The 19,788-nt window shown below is 56.9% G+C and overlaps 1 protein-coding gene across 10 annotated transcripts in view; it reads left to right on the top strand.

Moving 5' to 3' along the window:
• ATP9B (ATPase phospholipid transporting 9B) overlaps positions 1-19,788 on the top strand; it is a 254,753-nt gene that overhangs the window by 214,459 nt on the left and 20,506 nt on the right. For 8 of the 10 annotated variants that reach the window (XM_060611871.3, XM_060611868.3, XM_078435108.2 and 5 more), the window contains 7 exons: positions 8,488-8,649; positions 9,601-9,693; positions 14,284-14,367; positions 14,457-14,627; positions 17,815-17,913; positions 18,550-18,639; positions 19,633-19,777. In XM_060611871.3, the coding sequence (XP_060467854.1) occupies positions 8,488-8,649; positions 9,601-9,693; positions 14,284-14,367; positions 14,457-14,627; positions 17,815-17,913; positions 18,550-18,639; positions 19,633-19,777 (844 nt within the window). The remainder of the gene's footprint in view (positions 1-8,487; positions 8,650-9,600; positions 9,694-14,283; positions 14,368-14,456; positions 14,628-17,814; positions 17,914-18,549; positions 18,640-19,632; positions 19,778-19,788) is intronic. The other 2 variants (XM_078435112.2, XM_078435111.2) reach the window with 2 other exon arrangements.

Here is a 19,788-nt window from a genome sequence, read left to right on the forward strand (position 1 = left end):
TTTTATAGGCCAGTTATTTTAAGCCAAAAATAAATCCCACCCAAAACTTTTCTGAACAAGGAAAATAGTACAAAACCTTCTAAGTCATTTCATAAGGCCAACTTATTCCTAAGTTCTAAAATCTGATCAAGACACACAGTATAAATACACACACAGTACAAAAGGAACTCAGAGATAAATCTTACAAACAAAGATCCAGAAATCCTGTAAGGCCAACAAAGCTACAGTACTACTGAATGACCGTGACCAGGTGACCTCTTCCCCAGGGATACAAGAACGACTGACTAGGAGATGTGTCCGTACGGCTCTGTAGAAGTTGAAAGCCACTTGATAATCTCGCTTCCATTAGAGACTTTTAAAAAGGCATTTAAGTTAAAACCCAGTACCCATTCCAGATCAAAACAGACAAACTAGCTTCCTCTCCAAATCCAGCAATAGTCCATCGAAAACAGACAGATCTTTCTTAACGTGATCCATGCTACCTGTCTTAAACCAATACTCACCGTCACACCGGATAGACTGTGCAGTCCTTCCCAAGCGAAGGATAAAACAAAGATGTTTGCTAACATCAATGCCATTTCAAACTGTCTGTCCCGGATGCTCTATCCAGACGGCATGGCAGGGAAAAATCATGGCAGTTATTACAAGAAAATAAAATTACGCCTTAGACATGGTGTGACCGTATATCTAGGCAAAGATTCAGGAGACCCCAATAAAAATACACAAACCCATACACTCTTCTGTATCGACCACAGCTTGTTACATTGAAGACAGTGTCCCATTCACGAAACCGCAACAATAAAAATATTTAATCATGAACCTAAGTAGGAACATGTAGTGCGGATTAAAACAACTAATTTTAAAGCTAGACTTTAAAGCACACTTATTAATGCTTTACCTACACTCTTAATCTTCTCTGAAACAGGTGTCCTCATTTATGAACAGAAGTAAGCGCAGAAAATGCTGGCATCTCATCCAAGGCCAAGGGCAGTTTTGTTTTTAATGCCAGAATGATTGTTCTGGTCATTATCAGCCCTGGACCGCCTTTGGACACATTTGAGGAGTTCTAGACCCCCCGATGTCTAGATTTCTCCCCAACCTACTGAAACTAAATCTGCAGAATCAAAAATCCTTCTGTTGTTCCTTATATTGTTTCTAATTTGTTTTAAAAACAGTTTATTTCGGGGCACCTGGGTGGCCTCAGTCAGTTAAGTGTCCGACTTCAGCTCAGGTCATGATCTCACAGCTCGTGAGTTCGAGCCCCACATCGGGCTCTGTGCTGACAGCTTGGAGCCTGGAGCCTGCTTCGGATTCTGCATTTCCCTCCCTCTCTCTCTCTCTCTGCCCCTCCCCAGCCTGCACTCTGTCTCTCCCTTTCTCAAAAATAAATAAACATTAAAAAAATTTTTTTTAAACAGTTTATTTCACTAAGTGTTAAGGTTGCAATATACGTTGCTTAATAAATTAAGTAGATGCACATCATCCCGTTAGACTGTTCTATGAATCTGCCTTTTGCCAGTGCAGAAGAGCCTCCTGTGAAGCGCACTGCTCCAGGGGCCCAGAAACCACGTACCCGTGTTGGCCTCAGTTGCCCAGCAAAAGAACGGTGTATGCTCATGCGCATTATCAGTAATTTCTCCTCCTCTCCCCCAGCTCTCTCACGTTACTGAAAACACCCAGAGCCATCACAGCTCTTGTATCTAGTCAAGAAATTTCATTTGCAGTTACACACCTTTCCACATCCAGGGCTAGGTGGCTTCAGGTGAATTCTACCAAATGTTTAAGAGGAAACAATACCAATTCTGTACAAACTCTTCTGGAATACAACAGGGGAAGAAACGCTTCTCTGGTGGTAAAGTGATACTGATACCAGACAAAGGCATTATGAGAAACTGGAAACGTAATCACTTATGAATGTAGACGCAAAACTCTTACAAAGTAGGAGTGGATAAAGCCTGGCAACAAATAAGAAAGGTAATACATCATGATCAAGTGGGGCTTATTCCAGGAATGCAAGGTTGGTTCAACTGTGATGAATCAATCAGTATAATTTATCTACAGGACAAAGGGGAAAATCCGTATGATCATTTCAGTAGCTTCAGGGGGAAAAACACTCTTGACTGAAATCAAACATCCATTCCTAATAAAATCTCCCAGTAAACTAGAAATAAAAGAATTTGTTCAACCTAATAAAGGGCATGTGTGAAGAATCCTGTCATTAGCATGATACTTAATACTTAACAACAAAAAGTAAAGGTGGGGTGCCTGGGTGGTTCGGTCGGTTAAGCGAGCACCTCTTGGTTTTAGCTCAGGTCATGATCTCACAGTTCACGGGTTCAAGCCCCGCGTGGGGCTCTGTACTGAGTGCACAGAGTCTGCTTGGGATTTTCTCTGCCTCTCTCTGCCCCACCCCACCCCCCCAAATAAAGAAACATTTTACGGTAATAATAAGACCTTAAGAGTAAGGCTCGGTGCTTCCTTCAGATGACTGGCGTCTTGTATGTGAAGAAATGGTCTAAAGGCGGACTGGTAACTTCCAGGGAGACCATCGTTTCTTAGCTCCCAGCCCCGGTGATGCTGGGGGGGGGGGGGGGGGGGTTGCTCACCAGTCTCCTCCCAGAACTGGGGAGAGTGCCTCACACAAGCAGGTGCTCAGAACAGCCCCATTTATGCACTGGCACCTGTGTCAGGTGCCCCAGCAGCTTTCCACTCCTAAGTCGCTCCGGGTAAGAGACCATCCGCTCTGTGTGGCTGGAGGACTGTCCCGTGCTGGCCACACGAGCGCCTCCGGCGTGGAAGTCCCAGATGTGCTGCGGGTTGGGGTGCGGGACGTGACCAACAAGCAGACCCCCGCACGTGTAAGTGTAGGTTGTCACGATGGCCACTCAGAGAAGAGTGGGTACACCCGAAGGAGCACAGGGAAGGGAGCCAGGACGCAGCACCTTAGGCAGCCCAGGGAACCTTCCGGAGCAGTGGAGGCGGGAGAGAAGGCCTGCTGTAGCATGGTGGAGAGGGGGCGTCGGGCCGGTTCGCCAAGCCAGCCCTGAGCACAGACCTGGGACGGGCAGAGGCTGGGGGTCCATGGGTTGGCTCCAAGCGTAGTGTCTGGGCAGAAGCCAGGTGGCCATTCCCGCACAGCAGGGCTGTGGATGCAGCACTCTCACCGTGTGTGTGCACGTGTGTGTGTGCATGTACGTGTGTGCGCGTGCATGTGTGCATGTGTGTGTGTGCGTGTGCATGTGTGCGTGTGCATGTGTGCAGCTATGGTCTCCAGCCCTCACGCTTGTAGTCCCCCTCCCCATCCCCCATGCAGCAGGCGAGGCTTGCAGGCTTTCAAAGAGGACGTGTGTTTTAACCGCTTACGTGTCTTTAGGAAGAAAACAGAGCCAAACGCCAACACCTCTGAAATTTTAGTTAATTTCTACATTTAATATCGCTGGATTTAAGCTGTTTCTAGGAGGCTTTCTGGATAAACACTGCTCTCTTTCAGAAATGAGAGAGTTGGTATGAATCCGACCAGGTGCCCTGCACTCCCAATGTGCTCCGAGACGAGGTGGGAAAGCTCAAAGCCGGAGCGAGACCCTCTGTTCACCCTTCACTGAGCAACTCGCATTAGGACGGTGATTAAGGCATCTGTCTTGTGAAAGGGGTCACACTCCTGGTTGGCGTCACGTGGAGACTTAGTCCTCGAAATGATGATGATTAAAAACAGTTGTGTGGGCACCTGCACTGACGTGACGCGGTTACAAGCCGCTCCCTAGGGGGGGTTGTGCGGGCACGCGTACAGTAAATGGCACACGGGTGTGAGTCCTCCGGTAGAGCCTGAAGTCCCGACTGGGGGGCCCGAGGAGGTGATGGGGCGTCGGCAAGAAGAGACACTTGACGGGTCAGAACGTCACAGTTGCCCTTCACCTGGGGAGTGTGGGGCCATTTGCAGTTCATATCGAAGTTTTATAGGAAAAGCGTGTCCAGTGTGCGCTTCCTTTCCCACCCCAGGCGGGCTGCAGAACCCACGTTCCCCCCTGCTCCTCCTGTGACGGCCATGTGTCTCTGGGGTGCTCTGAATCCGTGCCGTGTTATCCGTAGCGTGGTTTTAGGATCTTGGCAGACTCGAGGAGCCCAGTAACACACTTGAAAACCAGACGATGTGAGTTCTAATGCGAGCTGCACAGTGACTCTGGTTAATGCTCAACGCGCCTACAGGATGCCGGACTGCCCTCCAGCCCGGCCGCTCAGCTCAGGAGCAAGAAGGCCCACACGCGTCCCTGTGCCTGCGCACACGCCCAGAGCAGGGCCGGGGTGCGGGAGGTAGAAAAAATGCAGACTGCTCCTGGGGTGTGGGTCGGGAGTCGGGGGGCTCGCCCAGCCCTCGGAAGGTCTGCCCTGCCATCCTCTGCAGCGGAGAGTGGCCACGGGGTGGAAAAGCGTGGGGGGGGGGGGGGGGGAGGCCACCGTGGCTGCCCCGCCCCAGCCAGTACGGCCGGCGAGACCACCAAGCCTTTGCTCGGCAGCCTGTGTGCATGGACTGCGTGGGGGGCCGAGTCGGTCCATCCCTGCCGTGGGCAGGAGCCGAGAGCGTGTGAGCGCTTCCTGCCGCGGGAAGACCCGCCCGCCCGCCTTCAGGTCTGCGGCGTGGGGCTGTGCCGCCTCGGCCTTAACCCCTGGTCACCCGGGTTCAGACACGTGGGTCCTTCCCAGATGGCTTCTACTTCTTTTTAAAAGGCAGTGAGAAGTCCCAAATCCAGTTCAAAGGTTATTTTTCCTCTTTTTATTCTCCACCCAGGGCAGTGCCTCGTAACGTCCGGGCCTCACTACTCGGCTTTTCCGTTCTCTGCGCGGCCCGGGGCCCCTGCTCCCGCCCGGGCTGGGCTCGCTGGGCTCGGGGAGACTCACCTGGAGGGGTGCGCTGCCGTTTGCTGGACCCCTGCTCCGCACGCGGTCCGCGCAGGGCTCCTGCCAGGCAGGGTCTGCAAAACCTCCCTCTGTTTGGTGGTCACTGGCAGGAGGACTGTGCTCAGCTATCAGACCCGCCCCGGCTGTGACCACGGAGGGACAAAGATTAAGATCCACCAGGAAACCCATGGCACAGCTGCACAGGCCGGGGTCCCCCAGAGACCTGCCGTGCGCTCCCGCTCGCCCCCGCCCCGAGGGTTGTGTGCACCGCGCTTGCTTCTCCAGCGTGTCGTGTGATGTGTGCACGGCACCACCAGGGCCGGAAGGCCACTGAGCCTCGGCATCAGGGTTTTCACTGGGGTCTTTCACGCAGACATGGTGGACCCCCCACGTGGCTGACCTGTTTCCTGCCCCTGCAGAGGTCGGGGGGACCATAAGCCCAGCATCCCTCCATAAGGCACACTGATGGTGCAGGCCGTGTGCAGCCCACTCCAGGGCCCGTTACCGTGGTGGGGACACCCGCCCCCAGGAACAGAGCCCACAGTCCTCGCTGCACGATGAGGCAGTTGCCCCTAAGCAGGGCAGTGTTCTGGCCTTCCATTGACTCCCCGGCAGAGGTGAGGGGTCACAGCATACTGTCCTGCCTCTGACCCCGTTGGCGGTGGCTTTGGTGGGCAGGTTCCACTAACAAAACGTGAAAATCACAAACAAGTCCTGTCGACACAACAGTCTCTCACATCACAGCATTGGACAGACATGAAGCATTCGCTTTGTGACTGTTTGTATAATTTACCTTCTGGAAAGGAAGAATGGTGATCTTACTGAAATAGTTCGTCAAGTAGACAAAAGTAAACATCTGCTCATTTCCTTTATTTCCCCCAAAAGGGGGAGAAGCATCAGTTGCACGTGGGCAGTGGGGGCTTCAGGCGCACAGCAGTTAAAATGCTAGGTGTTCCCACGAACAGCGTGCTCCCAAAATGCAGCAGGAGTGAGTCCAGCACTTGAGACGTGGTCTGACCAGCCCAAATGTAATACACACTGAGGGCTTCTGATTTATTCTTGGTTTAGGTTTTGCCTTACCAGTTTAAATTCAGTACTCTAGCCTGTTGGGCACATTGTCGAATTCGATCCGAGGTTTTGGAGAGCAAGCGGGTCTCCCCTGTGTAAGGACCCAGGCACAGAGAAGGTCAAGGTACACACAGCAGGAAAGGCTCAAGGTCAGAATTTCCCCTTCAGCGGGATGCTTCCCGGCAGTGACCGCTGCGCCACGGGGCAGCCCCCCGACCCGGGGCGTCCGTGAGACGGCCTGTGTGCAGGGCCGGCCGGCGCGTGGACGGGTTCTCCTTCCGGACGTCGGAGCAAGATGGTGGTTCTGCACCGTTGACTCTCCAGCTGGCGCCCTAACTCGTAACGTGGTACTGTTGCTAGTGCTGTGACTTCACTAATTTAAACGGCACTTGTGTTTTTAAGGGGAAAATCGGGGAGGAGAAATGTGCACCCTGCACGTAGCCGTTCCCGCCTCAGCAAGCAGACTGTGCCCCGCGGCGGGTTGGGGACCAGGCGCGGGCAGTGGGGCCGGGCAAGGGGGCGGGAAGTCTCCCCTCAGGCACCGGGCGCTGACGGGCCACAGCGTCGGAGCGCAGCTTGCGCACGGCGGGCCACCTTCGGTCCGCTCGAGAATGAGACCACTGCGTCCCGTCCTTGGAAGTAGGAGGTGGCACCACGGTCACTGCCTGTGTCTGGCACTCAGACGCCGAGCCCGGGTGAGAAAGTTGCTCTGAGCCCTCGGCCTTTCTTCTAGGAATGCGTTACTGTCTCCGAAGTGATGCAGTAATGCGGGGTCGTTATTACCGTTTCCTTCCCAATCCCGCTTTCCTGAAATTGTTCCGTTCCGTGTAATCTGTGTAAAAGACGGTAAAAGAGGCAAAATTTCTGCCACGTGAATTCTGGTGCATTGACCTATGATACTTATTTAAAAAAAAAAAAAATGATTTTAAACCGTATGCCTTTACTACCCTGAAATTTTACCACCTACCTGTCTGTCTGGCTCCTTTACGAGATCCTAACATTTGGGGAAATAAAGGCCACCCACCCCCCGACCCCGGTGAAGGGGACGGACTGGTGTCTGTCAGGGATTTCTTCACGACCAGCGCGTGGAGCATGGCCGTCGTGCCCCGAACCAGCCGCCCGGCGGTAGTTCCTGCCAGCACAGCACGGGCGACTCGTGCTCTTGGCTGTGTTCTGGAACACGTGCCGTCCCACACGATCCTTCACTTCCACGTTCTCCTACCTTCCTGTCTCCGGCCACTCGCGGCCTCCCCAGCACGCACTGGAGCAAACGGCCCCTCGCCCTCAGTTGGCAGTTGTGCTGGAATCTTCCCGTAGTTAGAAGTGTGGGGGCCACCTAGGAAACCTCACCTTGGAAGGCATTCCCGTTCTGTGAGGGAGGGTGACGGCGGAACCCTGACACCCCAGATACGCTTTGGCGTGCACGGCGGCCTGCCCGGTGGCCTGGCCGCCACGGTTGTCCAGGTGAGGAGTTGGAGTGGGAGCGACCGGGGCGTTCCAGCCTCGGAACCAGGGCTGCTGGGCCTCATCGCGGCCTGTCCCCCCGCGATTTCACAGGGGACGCTCAGGCCCAGCGGTAACGCTCTGCTTGCTGGGCAGAACTGAGCGGGTGCGCTCCTCCGGCCCGGGGTAAATGCTGGGCCTGTAGTGGGTGAGCACAACTGCAGGCCTGAAGGAAGGGGCGGGGGGCACGGGAGGAGCCCGAGCCCCCCAGCTTGCGTATGACGGCCCTTCACCGAGCAGGGGGGCGGGGGGTGGGGGGTGGGGGGGTCCAGCGGACCACGTTCTAGCTGATGACTGTTGTCAGGTGGCTTTTAAAGACAAACTGATTTTTTTTTTCCAGAAAACACTGTCATGAAAAACACTGTCCATAAATCAGCCTTAAAAATTACTCTTCTGTTTATGATTTTCACATTTTAATGCTAGATAATGAACCGTCAATAAGAATACTTCTGTTTTTGAGGAATGACCGTGTGCCAGGGGACTTTGGTCATTTCAGCATTAGAACAGTGTGCACGTCCGTTTTCCTCCTGACCCAGGGGTTGCTGGCAGAGCTGAGCTCAGTTCAGGTACTCCAGTAGACGCACCAGCTGTCCTCGGTCACCCGTCTGGCTCTCATTTAGAAGGAGAGCAGGGCCCCATCAGGGACGTGGCGCTGGCGGGCGGGCGGGAGCTCTCGGGAGGCCCCGTCACTCACAGCTCACAGCCCGCTCTGCGCCCAGGCCGGCACCTGTGTGGGTTTTAAAGCCCCACCTCTGGGCAGCCGAAGACACAACGAGCAACAGAAGAGTGATCGGTAATGCATTTCATGCTGGAAAGCGACACCGAGGGACCCGGCCACACTGCCAGGTCGTCAGCCAGAGAGGGGTGGTTCCAGGGTCGATACTTGACACAGCCGCAACCCCGGGAAGGTTCCGGACAGCGTAGGTGTCGTGAATTGCCGCTGCCGGTGAGCTTCCTGACCGCCAGCCTGTCGCTTCCCTTCACGCTGAGCGCGTGGCCTCACGTCTCGCTGGTCTCCTCCAGGTGGCCCTGGTGCAGTGGACAGAGAGCGTCGGCCTGACGCTGGTCAGCAGAGACCTGGGCTCCGTGCAGCTGAGGACCCCCAGCGGCCAGATCCAGACCTACTGCATCCTGCAGATGTTCCCCTTCACGTCAGAGAGCAAGCGGATGGGGGTCATCGTCCGGGTAGGCGTCCGCTCGTGACCCAGGCTTGCGCTCCGCTCGGGGCTGTGCACGCCGGGCTGGTGACTCAGGGCGGTTCGCTGCCAGTGCTTCTGTTTGCTGGAGTTCTCTTTCTTTAAATAAAGCCCAGACTAAGGGTTTATACCGAGAAGTTAGCGAGGCTCTAACGGTAGTGATTTAAAGGGCAGAATAAGGGGCACCTGGGTGGCTCAGTCGGTTGAGTGTCCGACTTCGGCTCAGGTCATGATCTCACGGTCCGTGAGTTCGAGCCCCGCATCGGGCTGTGTGCTGACGGCTCGGAGCCTGGAGCCTGTTTCACATTCTGTGTCTCACTCTCTCTCTGCCCCTCCCCTGTTCATGCTCTGTCTCTCTCTGTCTCAAAAATAAATAAAACATTCAAAAAATTAAAAAAAAAAATAAAACTAAATAAATAAAAATAAAGGGCAGAATAAGTCAAAGGCCTTAGCCGGTAACGTTTGAAATCCGCTACAGCTGTTCGGTTCTGTTTCCGACGGCAGTAGCACGCCAAGGAGCTCTGCTGGAGAATGAGTCATGACGATAAAGCCGCCGACCTACACCCCTGTTAGATGTTTCCAGCAAATTCCAAAAACATATGCTGGAAGCTGGCTGGCCAAAGAAAGCGTATTCGATCGGGCAGTGAGAACTTGAGAGGATTCACCTTCGCCTTGCCGTCTGAGGCACGTGTTGCCAACAGGTTGCGTTTCAGCAGCCTCGGCGCGGCCTGTCGAGATCTGCGGTTACGTTCTCAGTTCTCATTTGCCCGGACACCTCGGAGGGGATGCTGATGCTGCCTGCACGGGAGGATATTTGAGTAGCTGAGGCCCAAGGAACACACTCGGGGGAATCGCTTGGTCCAGCGCGTTTCTAGTCAGGCAGCTGCCATCTGCAAGGCGCGGTGTGTCCTTAGCATGCCTGTGCTCCCTCCCCGCGCAGGACGAGTCCACTGCGGAGATCACCTTCTACATGAAAGGGGCCGACGTGGCCATGTCCTCCATCGTGCAGTACAACGACTGGCTGGAAGAAGAGGTAAGCAGCCGGTTCACGCGTGCTGCGTCGCGGGGGGGCGGCGGGGGGGGGGGGGATCGAGACACCACGTTTGCGGCCAGACGCCGACAGGTTTCTGGACACCGAATTGGCTCTCCACCAGATTCTTTTTTTTCTTTTTAACGTTTTATTTATTTTTGAGACAGAGACAGAGCGTGAACTGGGGAGGGTCAGCGAGAGGGAGACACAGAATCTGAAACAGGCTCCAGGCTCCGAGCCGTCAGCACAGAGTCCGACGCGGGGCTCGAACTCACGGACCGTGAGATCATGACCTGAGCCGAAGTCGGCCGCTTAACCGACTGAGCCACCCAGGTGCCCCTCCACCAGATTCTTTTAAGCGATTCCAGTTCCTCTCAATTTCCTAAAGCAGAAAGGAGGGGGTGCTGCTTAATTGCAAACAGTTTACTTTCTGTATAAACAACTACTCGATTTGGTTTTTGTGGGGATGCGGGTAGATACATTAGTGGGTCCTTATGAATAATATTTGTTTCCAGTAGTGAAAAAGTAGCATTACTAATCATTCACTAAAAATTCTGAAATAACATTGTATTATATTACATATATTACATTTTCATGTATATTTTGTAACCTAAGTTATTTGCAAGATTTTAATTAGAATTTTAATCTCATCTTAATGTGTACATATGAATCACTTTAAAAACAGAAAATACTGGGGCACCTGGGGGGCTCAGTCCGTGGAGGGTCCAACTCTTGATCTAAGCTCAGGTCATGATCTCACGGTCGTGGGTTCTAGCCCCACTTCGGGCTCCGTGCAGGGCTTGGAGCCTGCTAGTTAATTAATAAATAAATAAAAATAAAATAAAATAAAATAAAATACGAATAAAATCAATTCTGTATTTTACCAAATTCTCCCTATAGAAAACAGGATTTATGTTTCGCCTCATGAGGTTATGTTACTGTTTACGTTTGTGTGTTAGTGAAAAAGTTGGATTTCAGAGTCCACGGAACCCTTGTGGGTGTCGGCACAGCCCTCTGTGGTGCTCCCGGGTCACCCGCCGCTGCCCACACCCCACACCCCACACCCCGCGTCCGCGGCAGCATTGGCAATATGAATCAATAGCTCCTTCAGGCGCTTGGATTTAATCAGGCCCATGAATAAATTAAATTCCCCGAAGACCTAGTAAAATGCCATAAAAATTACTTTTGGTCATAATGATGTGCCATTAATTATAAAATACTTGTTTAATTTATTTAGCTTTATGAGGTCAAATCAATAAACGTCTTGCAACAGACAGATAATGTCAGATTGTTTTCCACAAAGATAACTTTATTAAAAATCCTTTGTGCATTCACTGCTCAACTTGACATTCCCTTCCTTTAGATAAATCTCTTGGTCCTCCACCCATGTCTTTGCGGTAATGCTCTTATAGTCTGACGGCCTTTATTTACAACAAAAACCAAAAAACACGCAGGTTGGGAGAGCCTGAGCATCGCTCCCCACCTTGGATTCTTGGCTGTAAACTTGTATTCTCCGCTTATTAAACAAAACAGAAACGAGCCACCGACACTCTTGACTCACCACGTAACAGAAAGAGCCAATTTTGTCAGACCCGCCACGTCAGACTGTGCAGTGCGCACAGACCTGGAACAACCGCGCCCCGGACGGCGAAAGTGCTCGGGCACTTGGCCTCCTGCCCTCCACGCGCAGACGTGGAACGAGGGTCAGAACTGGGGATCGGGGAAGGCGTGAATGAAGGGGCGCGGTGACCAGTGCCCTGCCGTCCCCAGAAGATGTGTGAGGCGGGGGCGTGGGAGCTGTGCCCACGGTCCGCTTCTCCGTGAGCATCAGACCTACTCAAGCGGCCAGATTAGGAAGGATTTCAGAAAGCCTGAATGGTTCATACTCTGCCTTTGCAGACTTGAGCATCTCAGCAGCAGTCTGGCAGGTGAGCTTTGTGAGACGTGAGCGCCCCACCCAGAGAGAGAGCGGGCGAGAACCGCGGTTATCTGGGAGCGCCAGCCTGTGCCCTCAGGGGACAGCGGAGGCGGAGGTCTGTGCGCACGGCCGGGCAGGGCAGAGCCTGCGTGCAGAGTCGCGTCTGGACTGTTGAGCAGCGAGTGCGTGCACTTGTCCCCAGTGATGTGCGATTTCCACTCACGGAAGGTCACACGCTCCAAGTCATGGCTCCCTCAGCGGCCGTAACTGCCCGTCTGCGTGGCTTTGTGGCTGCACGCAGGGCTGGCGTCCGGGCTTTGGCACACACGCCAGGACGTCCCGAGCAGGGTCGCGGGGAGCTGTCGGTGTGCGGTCCCAGCGTCGGATACCCAAGCTTACTAGTACCTGAGTTTCTTTATGGACCAAAAAGCAGCTGATTCATTTGTCTGGGATGCATTCGCCGAGATGCCTGACCGCGGTGTCCGTTCTCATTTGCAAGCACACGCTGTGCACATCGGGGATTCTGTCTGTGGCTGTTGTATGGCTGAAGTGCGGAGCCCTGCACCCCTCGGGCTTCGCTGCGGACACTTGAAGAGACCTGCCCGTCTCTGCGCGGCCGTCTCTGCGTGGCCCGGCAGCGAGCGGTCGCACACCCAGGCGCCGCCGCACCCGCCCCACGTGGCTGTCCGTGCGGTCCGGGAGCCCCTGCTGGGGCCGGGAAACACTCCAGAGCGGGGTGAGCACGTGGCCCTCTGCCGTGTCGACCATGAGTGCCGGAAACAGGCTAAACATGCTGCAGGTTAGAGCTTTAGAAAGACGCTCGGCCTTCGAAACAGTTCCTCAAAGTTGGAAGCTTGAGAGCGTCAGCAAGAAAGAGGTGAAGGGCTGTCAAGCAGCAGGCCTTCGGAAGCCCGCGGCCTGGAGGAGCCTTGGCTGGTGGTGGTGTTCTTGACGTGTAGACAGCGTGGCCGCAGAGAACGGTACAGCTTAGCGCTCAGGTTGTTTTTTACATTTCATTTGCATAAACACACATCACCGCGAAGCGCTGCTGTTGACGCCCGAGCTTGGGCCTCTTGGGCGCTTGGTCCTCAGACTTCCCGTGCGACTGTCCCAGCGGCCAAGGAGCCGGTGCCCCACTTGGCAGCGGCCTCCACGTCTTCTCCCAGACGCTCTTCCTCTCCCTGGTCCCCCTGCTGTCCACGCGGGGGCCCCCTGGCGCCCGCGTGCGCGCCAGGGACACTGCCTGGTTTTGCTCGGCTCAGAGTCTGAGGGCAGTGACCGGCGGGGGCCCCTCTCCCCCCTCCCACCCTGCCTGGTCCCCCAGGGGCGGGGCCTCTATTTGGGGCGAGACAGCTGCTCGCCCCACGGGCCGCCCCCTCTCTGCAGACCGTGCTCCCACCTTTCCAGGCCGCGTTTTGAGGGTGTCAGTCGGTCTCCACGCCCCGTGGCAGCTTCACGGCCTGAGGGAGGGACGCGCGGTCACAGAAGGAAGCGGCACCCGCTCTGGGGGTCCACGGCCGGGAAAGCGGCGTGGACTCCTGCTCCGCCAGCGTGGCTGTGTGCGCGACCTCGGGCGTGGCTCCTTGGTGCCGGCTGGTGTGCACGGGGCGTGTCCCAGCTCCGGGCCCCGTCCCCCGGAGGAGCGCCAGGCGCGCCTCCGCAGGTACCGGGTCCGTTTCCAGCAGTGGGATTTGTGTCGATGGCGTGTGCAGCTTACGGTGACAGGAGAGGCCCGTCACCAGCAGATAGGTGGGCGCGGGTCCTGTCGCACGGGTCAGGCTGTCCCTACGCCCCGTCGTCAACTGAGGCTGCCCGGGTTTGCCTCCAACAGGAGAGGGTGTGTTTGGGTGGTCTCTGAGCAGGAGTGGACTGGACAGCTTCTCACACACCTGTTGAATGCGTTTCCGTCTCTTAACGGGAGCTGGGCCTGTGGCGTCTCTTCAGGCCCCTTTCCCTGCAGGTTGAGACTAGGCCCCAGGGGCCTCGGGGTCTCCTCTCCCCCCGCCCCCCCGGCACCAGCTCCTCCTCCTCCTCCTCCTCCTCCTCCTCCTCCCTGTCCTCCTCCCCCCCGTCCTCCTCCCCCCGTCCTCCTCCCCCCCGTCCTCCTCCCCCCCGTCCTCCTCCCCCCCGTCCTCCTCCCCCCCCGTCCTCCTCCCCCCCCGTCCTCCTCCCCCCCCGTCCTCCTCCCCCCCGTCCTCCTCCCCCCCCATCCTCCTCCCCCCCGTCCTCCTCCCCCCGCACCTCCGCGTGAGGCCTTCCCGCCTCCTGCCCTGGCACGCTCACTTCCTATGTGCAGACAGGTGTAGACTTTGGGAACATCATGCTCCTGACACCATCTTGGAGAGCCTGACTGGAGGTGGGACGGTGTGGTTGTTGCCCGAGAGCGTCACTGTGACGGCAGCCCCGTCCGCCCACGGAGAGCAGGAGGGGCAGAGCCGCCCTCCCGACACGGCTGTGACGCGGCTGTGACAGGAGGCTGTGTTCGCCAGGTGTCCGGGGGGACACAAGCCTGAGAAGCTGGGCGGCTTGGGGCGCACCGACGGACACGGGGACCGCGGGGCCCACGGGCCGGGGACCGGTCCTTCCCGCGGAGCGGTGCCCGCGGATGTGCCGGGGACCCGTTGCCCCCGCGGGCAGCCGTCGGGGCCGCGCGTGACCCGCGTCTCCTTTTCCAGTGCGGAAACATGGCCCGGGAAGGCCTGCGCACCCTCGTGGTCGCCAAGAGGGCGCTGACGGAGGAGCAGTACCAGGACTTCGAGGTGAGCCGACCCCTGCGGGCCCCCACCCCGCGCGGCCGCCCGCCGGACCGAGGCCGGCCCCCCTGAGCGCACGGCCCCTGTCTCCTCAGAGCCGCTACAGTCAGGCCAAGCTGAGCATCCACGACAGGGCGCTCAAGGTGGCGGCCGTGGTGGAGAGCCTGGAGCGCCAGATGGAGCTGTTGTGCCTCACGGGTGTGGAGGACCGGCTGCAGGCGGACGTGAGGCCCACCCTGGAGCTGCTGCGCAACGCGGGCATCAAGGTGCGGGCGCGGCCCGGGCCCGGGGGTCCCTCCTGGAAGCGCCCGCCGTGCCGCCGGGGTCGGGGACGCGGGACCCCTTCCTCCCCGCCCAAAGTCGCCCCGGCCCCCCGCCTGCCTCCCGCCCCAGCCCACGGTTTGTCTCTCTCGCTAGCTGCCCGCCGCCCTGCCCTTCCCTGCCCTTCCCTGCCCTACTCTTCCCTCCCCCACCCCAGACCTTCCCTGCCCTACATCTACCCCACCAGACCCCCACCTCCACCCTTCCTTGCCCTTACCCTGCCCTGCCCTGTCCTACCCCACCAGACCCTTCCCTTCCCCCATCCCTGCCCTTCCTGCCCTGCCTCTACCCTTCCCTACCCCACCCTACCCTTTCCTATCCCACCCTTCCGTACCCTTCCCTTGCCCTGGATGTCCCGGCCCACCTGGGTCTCGGACTCGCCCGTGGGGCAGCTTCGTCCCAGAGACTTTTGCGGCCCTGGGCATCCATCGGGTGTGAGCTCGGGACAACCCCGGCCTCGGAGACCTCGGGTCCCACCCAGATGGGGGTGCCCCCCCTCGTGCCACCGAGCTTCCCGCTCACGAGCTGATGTGAAGGCGAGGGCCACTCGGCACTGCCTCGTCTGTTCGTCGTGCTGTCGTGGGGGGGTCCCCGTAAGCCACACGACTCGAGGCTGCGTGGCGCCGCCTGCCGGCCCGCCCTGCCTTTCTCTTCCTGGTTTGTCCCCTTCGTACAGGGGAAATTGGCGCGTGGTGGCGTTGAGCGTTAGCTTTGAGAGAGGTCCTTTCTGATCCCACGTGTTCCCAGTGAAGCCCAAAGTTCGGTTACAGGATGGGAGAGAAGATTTATCCCGAGGCTGCCCTGAGGACCGGGCCTCACGCTCAGTGGTGAAAATAACACTCAGCTGGTGTTGGTAGGTAGCTAGTTGGAAGAGAACCAGTAGGTAGCTAGTTGGAGACGAGGAAAGCGGCTCCCGGCATCCGACCGGAACGCACGCGGCGGTTCTGACCAAGACGCGGCAGTGTGGGGAGGGGCGGTTCTTGCCTCCAGGGGTCCAGGTGGGAGACGAGAAGATACGTCCCTCCGTCCCGGACCTCGGCCGAGTCAGGAGGTACGTCTGGCTTCGGAGTTACGCGAGAGCAGTTCAGACCCCGGGCTGTTACGTGATGGAAGCCTGACTGCTGTGCAGCAAACATTGGCGGGAAGAGCTGTGACCGCTTAGAAGCAGGGCCCCGCTGCTTTTGCTGAGGTTTTTCATAAACCTCCCCCAGTCTCGGTCGTACGTGCACGGTGGTCGGGGGGCTGCCGTGGTGAGTGTGCCTCGGGTGTGGTGCCGGGGCGTTCACGCTGATCGTTCTCTAAGCTCGTAAGGGTTTCTGCCCTTACACCCCGGGTCAGGAAGGAGACCCTGCATCTCCACGTGGCGTGAGGGTGTGATTTCGGAGGCCACACGTGCCCCTGTGCTGCACGCGGGCTCACCAGCGGCCGGGAGTCCGGCCCAGATCGTTCCCAGCTTTGTCTTAAGGACGCGTCGATACATCGTAGTCTAGGTCCAGGCTCCGTGAAGGGAAGCGGTGTGGGAAGTAAATAAACCGCTCGAATCCCCAGACGCCGAGAAGACCCACAAGTCTCGTCACCGGGAGTCACGCCTGAGAGAACTGGTGTGCCACGAGTTGTTGGCTCTTTCCAAAAATGCGTGTTTATACACGATACACAAAACACTTGAGGAATTCAGATGTTAATGAGAAGTGTTTGCCGCTCTGTGACTAGGTGTGCAAACCATCCTGTTGTGTATTAGATGTCCTGGTTATGTTCTCTTTATAGTCTAGGGGTGCTTACGATACATAGCACGTGTTTATGTAATTTCTTTTTAACTTTATTTTGAGAGAGAGAGAGAGTGCACACACACACGAGTGGTGGAGGGGCAGACAGAGGAAGACATAGAGAGAATCCAAGCAGGCTCCACACCTTCAGCGTGGAACCTGACACGGGACTCGAGCTCACACACCGTGAGATCATGACCTGAGTTGGAGTCCAGAGTCAGATACTCAACCGACGGAGCCACCCAGGCACCCCATTTTTTTCCGTAAGAGTAGTAGTATTTGACATTTTTTTAAGTTCATGAATCTTGAGAGAGAGCGCACACACGCCAGTGGTGGAAGGGCAGAGAGAGATCAAGCCATCGGGGGAGGGGCAGAGCGAGGGAGAGAGAGAATCCCAAGCAGCCTCCGTGCTGTCGGCACAGAGCCTGACGCAGGGCTTGACCCCACAAACCGCAAGATCACGACCTGAGCGGAAGTCAGGACTCGGATGTGTAACTGACTGAGCCACCCAGGCGCCCCTCACGTGTTTTATTTGATACAATTTTTGGCTTAACTATTCCCCATTTAAAATCCATTTTGAACCTCAGTTTCCAGCGGAAAAACCAGCAAGTTGAGCAAGGATCTCCAGGGGGCTCCTCACCGTGCAAGCCCCGCTTGTTTGCACACAGGGCTGTGTGAGCTCTGCCCTTGGGTGTGTCCAGGTGCCCTTGTTAGCCTCGGTCCTGAGCTGCCTCAGCCCCCAGCATTCCCGTGCCTCCGGGTCTCGGCTGCCACGTCTAACGTCACTTTGCTCCTACTCGTTTTAGATAAGTCGACAGACTTTTCATACGGTGGTGAAACGTACGACAAGTAGCAGTTACCATCGTAGCCGCTCTTCAGCGTGTAGCTCACGTCACTGAGTACGTGCCCACTGTTGTGCGCCCGTCCCCACCAGCTGTCTTCAGAGCTCGTAAATCTGAGGCTCAGTCCCCATTAAACGCTAACTCCCCCCCGCCCCCAGCCCTGGCGTCCACCCTCTGCTTTCTGTCTCTGGATGCAACAACGCCAGGGACCTCCTACAAGTGGGATCACACAGCGTTTGCCCTTCTGTGATGGGCGCATTTCACTGAGCATAGTGTCCTCGGCCGTCCGTCTTGTTGCGTCTGGCGGAATCTCCTTCCTGTCTAAGACCGACCGCTATTCTGTGGTGTATGTGCCGCGTTTTGCTTATCCGTCCGCCCGTCCGTGACACTGGACAGCTTCTGCGTTGTGGCCGGTGCGCGTGGTGACGCCGTGCGCCTGCGCGTGCAGGCGTCTGTGTATGAATAGGCGCTTGTAAGAGACAGAAGTGTGGTAGTGTGGAAGCTCACCACCGTCACTGGTCTCCTAGATATGGATGCTGACAGGCGACAAGCTCGAGACCGCCACCTGCATTGCCAAAAGCTCGCATTTGGTGTCCAGAACCCAAGACATTCACATTTTCAGACCAGTGAGTATTTGTCTGAAAGCACTTTGGTTGGTTTACCTGTTGGTTTTGTGAGGATGTACGTGCAAGTGTGTGTTAATTCCTGAATACCTCCACCGAGAGAGAAACACCGTCATTTTTTACTCCCATCCATAAAAACATTGAAAACGGTTTCTGTCAGCCGCCTACCTCATGATGAAAAAGCGACATTTGAATGGAGAGAAAGGTCTAAATTCACACGTACTTTCCCATTGTCCTAGGAGGTTCGTTTACTCACCGAGTTTCTATTTTAACACCGATGCATTCATTTCCTGCTCAGTTTACAAACTGTGTGTTGGTAAAAATTACATTTTTATATTAGTTACACCCTAGTAGGAATGCATCTTTAATCTACCACAATTCTCAAATGAAATGCCGTTCCTTAATTAATTCAAAAAATCAACAAGATGGTCCAAAGTTTGTGTTTCCTGTATGTATTAGTTATGACTGTTTGTAATTCAAACAAAAATGAAATTTCCCGGCTCTGGACTGCCGCCGCAAGACCGGACCGCGTCTTAAGTCACGAGTCCACAGAGGTCGCTGTGATTCATACACATGGGCTGTTTGTCCCTCCGACTTGGATGACACTGTAACGTGGGTGCCTCTCTCTCTTTTGTGGAGGTGACCAATCGGGGAGAGGCCCACTTGGAGCTTAACGCCTTCCGGAGGAAGCACGACTGCGCTCTGGTCATATCTGGGGACTCGCTGGAGGTGAGGCTGCTCTCTGACCAAGCACTGGTCTGTCCGTCTGCCCGTCCGTCCCCTCCGCGGAGGCGAGGCCGCTCTCTGACCCGGCTCGCGTCCATCTGTCCGTCCGTCCCCTCCGCGGAGGCGAGGCCGCTCTCTGACCCGGCTCGCGTCCATCTGTCTGTCCGTCCCCTCCGCGGAGGCGAGGCCGCTCTCTGACCCGGCTCGCGTCCATCTGTCCGTCCGTCTCCCTCCGCGGAGGCGAGGCCGCTCTCTGACCCGGCTCGTGTCCATCTGTCTGTCCGTCCCCTCCGCGGAGGCGAGGCCGCTCTCTGACCCAGCTCGTGTCTGCTCCCCCGCTGCGGACCAAGGGCTTCCTGGGTCTCACCTGTGCTGCTGTTGACGCTACTTCTCTGGTAGCAGCACTTGTGCGACCCTGGTGAGCACCTGTGGCCTGAACAAGGGATAACTTGTTCCTTCGTGTTTTAGAGGTTGATCCATTTCCGACTTACAGTCCTCTCGAGGCGCTAGGCCTCATTCTCGCGGTTAATAGCACAACCGCCTTGGAGCCTCCAGTGTGGCGCCCAGAGTCTGGACCTAGAGGTATCCAGACCGGCATTTCCAGGACTGCGCCCCGGGTCACAGGAACAGGAGACAGGCTTGTGGCCCCACAGGAGGGGCTGGCACGGCTGTTCCTTCCCGAACCACACTCACCCTGAGGCCGGGGCCCGTGCCCCGTGCCCCGAGTCCCCGAGTCCCCGGCCTCCTTCCTGGTTCCCGTCCCCGGGGGCTAAACCCAGCCTCTGCCAGGGCCGGGCTCCGGGGGTTCTGTGTGTCTGGCCGTGTGCGGGCACCTCCCTGACGCTCCGCCCCGGGCATCCGGCGGGGCAGCTGCTGCGGGCCCCGAATCCGCGGACGGGCGGGGCGGCCGTGACCCGGGGAGGAGGACCCGGAGGTGCGCCCGGCACCCGTCCGCGCCGTGCTCTGCGCCTCGGTGCTGACGCCGCTGTGTCGCAGGTGTGCCTCAAGTACTACGAGCACGAGCTGGCGGAGCTGGCCTGCCAGTGTCCCGCCGTGGTGTGCTGCCGCTGCTCGCCCACCCAGAAGGCCCGCATCGCGAAGCTGCTGCAGCACCACACGGGGAAGCGCACGTGTGCCGTCGGTGAGCCTGCC

Source organism: Panthera onca, chromosome D3 (assembly GCF_046562875.1).
Source record: "Panthera onca isolate mPanOnc1 chromosome D3, mPanOnc1 haplotype 2, whole genome shotgun sequence".
Taxonomy (NCBI): Eukaryota; Metazoa; Chordata; class Mammalia; order Carnivora; family Felidae; genus Panthera; species Panthera onca.